Genomic DNA, 11866 nt, shown 5'->3' on the forward strand with positions numbered 1-11866 from the left:
TCAGCATCGCAAAAAAGTAATGTGCTAGCTCATTCTCCATTCCAAATAAGTCTCAAGGGAACATATCAAATCTTTGCAAATGCTTAATGGGGGTTCTGTTTGGTGGCAAGTCCAATGATTCCTTAGAATCTCTGTGTCTTTACATGTTCACAACGAAAGTGGCTACTACCGAAACATTCGTCACTCATAAGCGACTTCCCCCAACACCACATGTAAAATTATTCCATAGCCAACGCGTATACATGTACTATCAAATCATGGTATAAATGGAGATGTCAATTACTATGAAACCAATTGAATGGGAAACGAAACAGGACGATATATTCAAATCATACAAAAACAAAATGCTGCATGGGAAGAACTTTAGAAAATCATCCGTTGTAACTGCTTTGTAGAATGTAAATCCTCTCGATGAAGCTGCAGCCGGTATGAACTTCCTTGCACTGCTGTATCCGGCCATTGCAAAACTGAAAACTGTGACACTTCAAACAATTTACAATGAGTGGGTACTGAGAAGGAGGAGGACAAAACCAACAATTTAACACACTGAGATAAATGTTATGGACAAATGTGATTGTGTATTAAGTGATAGTCGACAGCTAAATATCATAGATTAGATTTTAGGATTATTCATCTGCTTAGTGATATCTACAATGCAAAAAAGTGATCATTGTCTCCTCAATTATGGCGTTTTACGTAACAACCATAACGTTTGAGTAACAAGTTATGGACGTGTGGTCCTTCGTACTGTATTGTTGCCCATTTATTACGCCATGTTGAATGCATGTGTAACTTACACTTTGTCTAATGATCTAAATGTGTTCTTTGCCCACTGAAACCGGTGTATATACACCACATTCATCAAATTTGAGTGTATCGTTACATAGTTATGATCATTAGTAGGTTTCGGTGGCCAGCTTGGTGGCCATTTTGGACGCCATATTGGATTTGTGTGTAATATAATAAACTTAAACAATGTCTGATGATCTAAATGTGTTCTTTGCCCCCCCCCCCCCCTGCAACCTATGTATATACACCAAAGTCATCACGTTTGAGTGTAAAGATACATAGTTATGATCATTAATAGGTTTTTGCGGCCATCTTGGCGGCCATTTCGGACGCAATGTTGGATTTGTGTGTACTATATTAAACGTTAACAATGTCTGATGATCTTTCTGTGTTCTTTGCCCCTTGAAATCTAGGTATAAACACCAAATGTGTCGAAATTGGATTGGATAGTTACATAGTTATGATTAATGATAGGTCTAGGCGGCCATCTTGAAAAAAACACTTTCCGGAGGTCCGATTGTGGTAAACTTGTGATACGTTATAAAGGACCTTCAACCCTACCAGGAGCAGTTAAAATAGCTTTTGTAGCAATGGTTTTGTGGTTGATGATGTATTATTCATATATTGACCCTACTTATATTGTATTTTGAAAAGCTACCAATAATAAATTTTGATGATATTCTGGATATGCCTCAATTTTATAATCATAATTTTAAAATAAGCAATAGCTATATCTGTATTAAATATATATATGAAAGAGGAATTAGGTTTGTTTTAGAGACATAAAGGTAAAAATAAACTGTTTTATTTCCAAAGAATCTTTGGATACACAAGTTGGAACAAATGAAAACTTCCAAATGTAACAAGGATTAATTAACATAATCAAGAAATATATTGACAATTTTGAAGACCTGCCGAATTTTGACGAAAAAAATTAAGGACCTATATAACCAACTTACATAACAAAAAAGTAACCAGCCCTAAAGAAGAGAAACATATTTACAAAACATTAATTCAAAACAATGACATTCCAGATTGTAATTTTGTAATATTGACTGGAAAAAAGAACATGCACTTGCATTCAATCTAAATAATGAAACACATATCAAATGGCTCCAGTACATAATAATCCGCAGAATATTGGGAACAAAATCCTTTATTTTCAAAATGCAAATAGTTGCAAATAAACTATGAACATTCTGTAATTTGGAAGTTGAAAATATAATTCACGTGTTCTGGTACGGTCCATATACCCAAGAAATTACTAAATTTGTTGCTGATATTATTCGTAGAAGTTTACCAAGCATAAATATTCACATATTATGTCAGGATCAAGAACTTGTAATTATTAATCCAAAAATGAACGATTTAAATATAGTATACCTAGAGCTTAAACGGTATATCTTTCATTGTCAAAGAAAAAACAGTATCCCTTCATAGTACGGACTTGTAAACAGTATAAAACACACTGTTGAAATTCACAGAAATACAATTAAATCAGATGAAGAATTGAAAATCTGGTCCCTTGTTAAAATATTTACGGACATCTCATAAAATGACATTACTAATTTTAACACATAATATACAGTTTATCAAATATGAAATGTTTATTTAAACTCTGCATTATTAGTTTTCTTATACAATGCACTTCAGCACTTACTACTTAATTTTTCTTATGTGCAATAGGTTTATAATAAATTATTTACATACTTATATTCAACATTAATTAAGTTTAGTATTGTACAAACGAGTGTGTTTATTTTGTTGTAAAATACTTAAACTATAAGACAATTATCATTTTTTATAACTGCATTTTTAATGCACGACAATTATATTTATGTACCAATCAAATAGCTATACATCAAATACGCTGTTTATGAAAGTCATTATACTTTATGAAAAGCTTTGTATGAATGTATATAATATTCTACGTATGTTTGTAAAATGCTACGGAGTGAATACAATTTTGCACTGGAAAATAATAAAGTAGCAATGTCTTTGATTAAACGATGTACTCTTGATATTTTGCAGTTAATGGTTCCTCCCGCAAACAAGGTACGTACTAAATAGTATTGTGTTACTTGTTTGTATAGCAAGTAGAACTGTACCAACAATTAAAATGCAATGCTAGCTTAAAATACACACATTTACTTTTCAATCAGTAATATATGCATTCGCCTAAATGTGCTCCCTTATGAATATACACGCTTATACTAGATTTCTGTGTTCAATATTACTAAAACTACCGAAGTCACACAAGTCTGAATTATACAGGTTTTAGTGCTTTTGAAGCTGCATGTGCAATTAAAATAAATATATATTACTTTCTATACGCTACAAATGCAGTTTGTGCAAATGCAGCATGAAAACATCAATGCTTTTTGAAACTACTTATATAGCGACATTCAAAACGTCAGAAAATAATATGTATTCAGCATCTCCTAGCATAAACAGTTATTGACAAGACAACTGTTAAAACGATCAAATACTTAACGGCAGAGGAGTATGTTTGCCTCGGTCAAAACGCCTGTCTAGTATTAACAATTATATAGATATTTCATTGACACTTGAAAACATTAAAATTGTTTACGCATTAGCCTGGGTATTTCTTTTAATATTCATTTTGAAGTTATTTTGCACAACCTTCTGCGAACTAGTTTGAATATCAATGACGGTGATACACGTATATCAATTTGAAACCATAAAACCTCACAAAATGAAGATTGTTTGTTTAAAAAAGTAATTGATAGTAATACATGTCAAACAAAAAACCTTTATATACGGCAATATATAATTATAGATAATATTCTATCTAGACAGTATTTTGTTTTTATTATTACCTTTATTGTTTTCACAAATTCGAGAAATTGTTATAAACGTTTTCTGTTTCAATATGATTACTAGTACTCCTTTTTCATGTCAGTTCAGTCGTTCGTTTAGCTTCTGCACGTATTGTCATTCCGCGAAAACGATTTGATTTCTTGACATAAAATTAACCGTTTTTAAATTGTGTTTTAAGAAGAATATTTCAAAAAGGGTACTTAAATAATTAACGTTTTGAGAACAGCATACTCACGTTAATATTCAATATATGACACTACAAGTAAAATTCATCTTAATGTCCTTAGTTATATAAATCAAAATATAGAGTTTCTATACATTTAATGTTCGCCTTCATCGTTAATTATAATCATTTAAACACCGAACAAAAACGGCTAAAAAGATAACCAGCACAACTACAAAACGGTCATTTAATATAAATAAAACAGATACTTGCGAGTATTCGTCACTACCTTACCAAGTATACGTATCATGATTGGCCTCCATCAAATTGTGTTTGCAGGACCTTGCAACGATTATGGAGGTTATACAGATAATGAAGGCGCGTCCAGTTCGAGGCACTATAGTTGGTAATATGATTTGTGATGCTTAATCTTTATTTAACAATTAAATGTATATGCTACAGTAAAATTTTGCACTATAAATATAATTTAAGACAGGTAGAACATGATATGGGATTTATTGATAATCATTTCACAAAAGTATAGTTAATAACATGAGTTTAACAAGAATCGTGTGTTATATCCCGAAATATATTGTCTTGTGGCCAATGAAACGTTTTAATAGCATTCTCTTTTTTACAGATTTATAAAACAAGATTATCATGACCTATTTTACAATTGCAATAGCATTAACAAAAAATACTTGGTTTTATAAATATACATACAGGAATCTTGTTTTTTAACAAAATATATGTATGCATATTGTCATAGGAATTTATGAAATAAACAGAAATCATGAGATCCTCAGACAGAGTATTGTTATTACAGTGACAAACGTAACGGTGTAATTACACTAAAAAATACTTACCACAACTGTTACACATCTTAGATACATGTCTCATATTAAGCGAATCATGACTATAAACCATGAATAGCAAAGATCATGCGTCATTAAATAGCAATGATTAGGTTACAATGTTAGTGTACAATATAAGTTACAATTAAAGATGCTATTAAGACTGTTAAACGAAAACAAATGTGTTTTGTTTATATAGCTCACAAACATTTAAGCTTCCAGATTGGACAAGTAAGGTGCCTGTATTGAAAGCCCCGTCTTAATTAACAAAACATCAAACTAATAGGACGGTTATCTTCAAGACGCTACCAAGCGATATTCATTCAAACACAGTGAGAAGATGTCATTTTAATCACAAAACCTTTTAAATAAAATGTAATATTAACCAAAATGAGCACGGTGATGATCTGACCAAATTCCATTTTTAACAAAACACATTAGAAATATAACCCTTAAAATGTGTATTGTTAATTCTTCATTGGTACTTTCCAAGGAGTCAAATAAATGTTTTAGTTTTCGCTTTATGGTATTCTACGTTGTAACAAAAAAATATCCAGTTACACTTACGGGGTGATGAAAAATACATTTGTTAAATCAGCCTGGTTTCCTAGTTAATTGGCACAAATCAACATGGTATTGTGGCGTAGTTCTGCCACTTTTCACTCATACACTTATGATCTGGCAAATATAAAACTTTCGCGTAATCCACTTTGTCATATTAAAAGTTTAAACAATTGTTTGTTTGCACTGTTGTCAATTACCAAAGGCATAACAACAAATCTGCAGAACGAATCAGAAAGATATTTGGGTGTCATGCGATGGTTGACCTTTAACCTCCACCACAGACGCCAACAACATCCATTGATTATTACATTATAAAAGGGCAACACATAATTAGGATTACTCATTCATCGTTTTGACGGTTGCTGAAAATATTGACGTTTCATACTATTAATTAAGTTCCAACAATTAATGTCTTGTCTAAAAGCAATCCGTTATTCCATCATAAACAAAATTGATACATGTAAATGATAATACATTTGATATAAAGAAGTAAGTAAGAAGTAAGATTGTTCACAATGGTCGTAATCGAACCCCAAACGGCCTTAGGATCCACGTTAAAAAAATTGTTATTCAAATTTAGTAACACTCGTGAACATGCTCCGTTAAGCCATAGATCTTTGAATATGTGCTTAACAACTTGTTTCTATAGTTATAGTATATGTAGTAGTTAAATATACTTGTTTTTCAATTTGATGAACACTATGCACTTTGTGTAAACTATCGCATCTTAATGCAATAGTTTGTTTGTACTATACAAAAAAACACTGCCAAATGGAACCATATCACAACCATGACTAAGAGTTTACTTGAGTTATGTCCTTCATGAAGCCTTTTTCGAGAAAAATAACACACGCAACTTATCAGATTTATGTTAATAACATAATTTTATGAACACGTTTTAAATATATATAACATTAATTGTGTAACGAACGCGATGACTGTTTCAATGGAAATCGACGTAATGTTCTGCATGTAAAAGTTGAATGCCATTATTTACGTATGTGTTCATGCCGTTAATATTAATAGCTGGCAAATGAGTAAATAGTTGTTACCTACGACATGTGTGTGTATAAAAGGTTTTGAAAACAAATTGAGCTCGTGTTAAATAACTCGGATCTTTTTAAAAACGTTATTATTCATACTTTATGACTCAGCGCAGAGGTATCAAGTTGATTTATTTGGGTAAAATGAGTTCTTGTACATCTACACTTAACATAAGGCACCACTATCTGCATGACGTACACACATTATACCACGAATGCCATGTGTAACACAACTTTCAGTATTGCATATTGGTCTAATAAATGTCCACAAGTCGTTTATGAAGAAACTCAAGATTATCGGTGAACATAAATGTCTCATTTTTCTCGCCTCAATGTTTCACGAAAACACAGTAAAAACTAGTTTCTAGGCTCGTACGCTTATAATTTTCAGTTTCGCATACGTATGGGTAAATACTTTGAGTAACTTACCTTGAATTCGTTAACGTCTCAACTTGATAATAAATCATAATGTTTCGATGAATAATTTTTTTTTAAAAGAACATAGTACATAATATAGAAAATTAACACCTATCGACAAAACATAAACTTAAAATACGTAATCGTTAATGACTAATCACAGTTTGATAATGCTACAAATTATTCAACATTACAAACCCGAAACAATTGAATAATTTTGATTTGTTCTGTTGTTTTCTTAAAACTGTTCAATCACGTGTAGATTACTTACAACAGCCAAAATTCGCATTGTGCAATATCTTCAGGGCGGTTATTGGGTATTATAAAAAAGCGCATTCTACTTACAGCCATAATTCGCATTGTGCAATATCTTTCAGGGCGGTTTTTGGGTATTATAAAAAACGCATTCTACTTGTGTATAGTTCTTAAGTCCTTTGAGATTCCTTTATAGAATATTTATATTTTTCTATACACTTTTACTTTTGGTGGATGCATCCTTGGCCCTTTCACTATTCGACATAGCCTTCCCAATTAACCGGCTGTCGCTCGTCGTCATTTATCGCGGGTCCAAAGATTGAACCATCGCAGCGTTTACATTGCTTTCGTTTTGGCGTGATCTCGAATTCTGATCATCGTAATTGGTACTCGTTACCAACGTGTCCGGTTTACTTCTCTGCATTTCTCTGATTATACGCCAATTATACTTCGAAACCAATACTATTCGACTGAAACTTATTTTCGTGGATTTTTTTGGTGGCGTCCGCAACCATTAATCAAATGTTTAACGATCTTTAACTTGCACAGTCTTAAGGCCCGGTCGCACAACGATCATTTATGGCTTAATCACGGCAACAACTCTCAGAAATTAATATTCCGCGAAGCAGACGATGTTGTTCGCGTTGATGTCGAGTTTAAGACGAGCTAAGGTCGATTTAAGACGTGACAGGACGCGGGGAAAACTCGCAACGGCTTTGGACGCGGAAACAAGTTTTGAACTGCTCAACACTTTATTCCGCGGACAACCACGGGTAATACACGTGGTAATGACGTGCAATACGCGTGAATCACACGTGATAATTCGTGTTCCGGCAGTGATTAAACTTTTGGAAGACGCAGAGTAAGACGCGAAAGTTTAGCGGACTGTCACGGGCAGAGCACGGTCATCGGACGGGTGTTTCGGTATCAAGGGAAATGGCGTGTTTTTTTGCGGCTTATCACTGACAAGAGAACTGACGCCTTTAGCCTTACACATGGCTGGAAGTGGTTAGCCCTGCTGAGCAGATGTGGAACAGTCGCCGACGGCCAAGACCAATTACAAAGCCAAAACCAAAGCACAACCAAGCCAAAATCGACCAGAATTACCCTTAACGACCACGTCCACTAGATTTTCAAAGCTTTTTGTACGTGATTAAGCAGTAATTGGCTGTGTGACCGGGCCTTTACATTAGATATTTATAGAAATGGACGAATTTAAGATCTAACGAACATGTAACATTTTACGAATACACGAAATTTTCATGTCAACCAAATAAAATAAGTAGAGTGTCGGCGGATGCCCACGGTCTTTTGAGAGTGTAAATTCCGGAACCCATATCGAGGAATGTTATTTCTGTTCAGTGCGGTTAAACACAAAAAAAAGTGTACATATTATGCCTGCCAAAAGATTTATTGCAGCAACCACAGAGCATTTATATAATAATGCTATATTGAGAGACTGTGGGTAGAAATATCATTCATATTTATGCATGGACGCGTTACTAAATATTGGTTACGTAAATTGAAATGCGATATTCCAATTATGTTAGAAAGTGTTATGAAATGTTTGCACGATAAATTAGGTTATAAGAATATGGTATCGAGTTCGAGTAAACAATCGACCGCCATAAGATTTCGATATCTATCGAAACCTGAAGAGGTTGTAAATACAAATGCAAGTTATTTCTAAAGATTAAAGGACAATTTTGTACAATAATGTTGAGTTATATAGAACTTAATCCTTACTGAAAACAACCAGTGGTATGAACGTGAACTTTGAAACCAAACTATATCTCAACGTTTCAACTGTGTACGTTTAGAGGCGCATATGTGTTTGAACGTTGACCCTTTTAAAAAGGTATTTGTGAATCTAAAGCGACAAATAAAAAATACAATAAGCGTTGGTGCATAGTGCATACGATATACTCGTGTATATATATATATAATCCTACGAAATTAACTTTTGAATTACAACTGCAATTGCTAAAACTATAAATCTTAACTTTAACGACATTATATCTTTGTTTTGACAAAAGCAATGATTGTTAATTCATTCAGTTATTACACTTAATGGTATTAAAACAATCAACGATTCTGCGTTTAATTTATATGAAATAATTGTCCCTCACGTACAAACATCATTAGGCTAAAGAAGTTGACGATCTCTTTAAGCTTGACATGTAAGTAAATATATCTAACTAGCTAGATAGGAAAATTTGGTATTTGTAAAACAGTAAGAACAAACTGTGCTGACGTTTTTGACATAACTTCAATAACCTCAATATCGGAGAGTATTATACATAAAATGACTCAGGGTTCTCAGTTTTTAAAAGTTCACTAAAACTTGAATTTACCATACAAATTTAAAGACGAAGACGAACCATACATTAAGCACCAAATAATATGGTAGTTAAATTTATGTTTAAATATGTGTGCAATTATTTTTCCTTCAGACAAGGCAGTGCATGACCATTGGAAGCCTCATCCTGACGTCTCCTCTAACCCAACGCAGAAGAACAGGTTCTTTTTTTAATAACATTTTGTTTCTGAAAACATACATTTGACATTTTTACAAACACACATGAAGATTCACGAATGTTTGCTCTCACAAATGTATGAACGAAATATGGTTTCAGAGTATTATGTTTTGGAGAGAAGAAAGAGAAGAAAGGTGGTCAAGGTTCAGTTGAGTCTATTGAGTCCCAGAACAGGTTCTTGCCATACTGGAATTACTTGTATTTGTGGGCTTGCATGATGCGTAAACATGAGTTGGCGGAAATACTCTTGCGAAAAGTGGAGGTAAATAAGTTTACATTCCTGTTTCTAAACAATTACTTCTAAAATGTGTTCATTATATAGCACTTAAATACGGAATAATACACTAGTCAACTGTTCCCAGTGTTCGTTTAAATCAAGTGGTTTCCGTTATAACGTATAACAGAAGAGTGAGAAGCGAAATAGCGGAACCACTAGACTGATACACAGCGTAATATTAGTATTAATTACACTCGTTCTAATGCTTCAATATTCTTCAATTTCATAAATAGGTATTTAATACATCACTTATTTCTAATAATAAGTCAGGCTAGTATGTATTGCTTGTCCAATAACCAGGAAACTTCAAGAGAACATTTGTTCAAGTGATACCTCGGCCGAGTTCGAAACTGGGTCACGTTGGGACAGAAACAATGAAACCTAGTCAAATTGAAAACGAAAACTATTGAACACTCTAGAAGCCACAATAATCTTCCAGACTTCGTGAAACTTAAGGAAAACGTTTTCACAATTATATATGTGCCTAGTTTAAAACTGAGTCACGTGGGTTTCGAAAACTACGTTACCAGTCAAAATTAAAGGAAATTTTTTTAACACTCTAGAGTCCAAATGTCTAGCCCAATGTGTATGAAACTTGATCAGAGCAATTGTCCTATAGGTATAATGGTTTAGTTCAAAACTTGGTCACTTGGGGTCAAAGACTAGGTGGATAGATGTAATTGAAGAAAAAACATGTGACAATACAATTACACACATTATGGAATAGCAATAAAAATAGAAAAAAAATCAATGCAATAGACATATCTGTCGAAATTAATTAACGAGACAGTATCAATATACATAGTTATGTACTGTTCGACTAATAGATCAAAGAAAACAAATACATGTTCTGACTAAACATTATGTTAAAAAACTGTTCCAAATTGTTCTTAAAGTTTATATTTGATCTTTATTGAAACCAATTATCTCCTCAATTTTTAGCCTATTCTGAAGTTACGTGTGAAACGGATGAATATTGGGAATGTTGTTCTGATAATTTTTTTATAAAATATAAATTGTTTCCAACAATATGAAAAAGTTGACAATCTGTGATATTTTGGAATGACCAATTGAAACGTTACGAAAGCTTATATGTTCATAATCAAAATTTGAAATGCTCGGCACATCCGATATACACTTTTAAATTGTTAAAAACCTGTTGAATTATAGGATATCCCTAAAACATATGCATATTTGAATCTACTGATGCTGGATAAAACGCACAAATTGGAATGTGTTGAACCACACTGCAGTAAATAATTTTGTTAGGAATAATATGCATAATATATTTATACTGAAAAATTTATTCGTTTCAAATTCTTTATCAAAACATAATTACCATTTTGGATTTGCCATGATTAGATTGATTTGCTTCGTCAGTACGACTTTTTGTATACTAATTTGCAGCATTAGTTGACTCTGTATCGGATGAAAGTAAATTTGCAGGTGATTGATAGCTTATGTCTTCAGTTTTCAGCTTTTCTTTCAAATCTTGTGGCACACTTTTTATAAGACAATAGTATTTCAGAAAATCACTGTTATTTAACCCGTACTAGTTTTTTAATTGATCAAAACATCAAATGCCTGGTTCTATAGTCATATATTTGTTCTACATGATTTTTTTATAAACGAGTTGTTCCAAATTATTTCTTTTCCGATAGCTTTGATGTAATTTTGTGCGTAGACCTTATTCAAGACTTTAAATTGTCTTTTAAGAACACTGATCGAATTTCAGTGTGTCTATATCGTCAGGTTTAATGTTATTTTGTTAAATGAAATAATTCCAAAGCTTTCCAGAAGAATACTGTAAAATTTCGTTATTTTTTATTCATTGTGTGTATAAATCGTTTAACCCAAGAAACTTTGAAACCATCCATAGAGCTTTCTATATCAATCATTTTCAAACCGCCTTTTTATATTCTTGTATAATAATATGATCACGTTTAATCTGTCGTTCCATACAACAGGAACATAGTTTTTTAAGTTTTAATTTAAACTGTCCCCTTTGTCCTTCTAAAACTGTAAATGGGTAATATTCGTTTTGTCAATGCAAAATTTTTGATAACTGTGATTTTTCCTTAAGTGAACGATTGCATTTTTTTCATTTATGTTAAAAGTGTTTTAAA

The 11866-nt window shown here is 32.5% G+C and overlaps 1 protein-coding gene across 2 annotated transcripts in view; it reads left to right on the plus strand.

Moving 5' to 3' along the window:
* The window catches only part of LOC127863946 (uncharacterized), a 59644-nt gene extending 49562 nt beyond the window's left edge, over nt 1-10082 (plus strand). Inside the window, exons 9-12 of one of the 2 annotated variants that reach the window (XM_052403625.1) lie at nt 2821-2844; nt 4133-4199; nt 9380-9446; nt 9563-10078. In XM_052403625.1, coding sequence (XP_052259585.1) covers nt 2821-2844; nt 4133-4199; nt 9380-9446; nt 9563-9767 — 363 coding nt within the window. In that variant the 3' untranslated portion in view covers nt 9768-10078. Of the gene's footprint in view, nt 1-2820; nt 2845-4132; nt 4200-9379; nt 9447-9562 lie in introns of both variants that reach the window. The other variant, XM_052403626.1, reaches the window with a different exon arrangement.
* The last annotated feature ends 1784 nt before the right edge of the window (nt 10083-11866 follow it).

The sequence above is a fragment of the Dreissena polymorpha genome, unplaced genomic scaffold (genome assembly GCF_020536995.1).
Source record: "Dreissena polymorpha isolate Duluth1 unplaced genomic scaffold, UMN_Dpol_1.0 chrUn065, whole genome shotgun sequence".
NCBI classification, from domain to species: Eukaryota; Metazoa; Mollusca; class Bivalvia; order Myida; family Dreissenidae; genus Dreissena; species Dreissena polymorpha.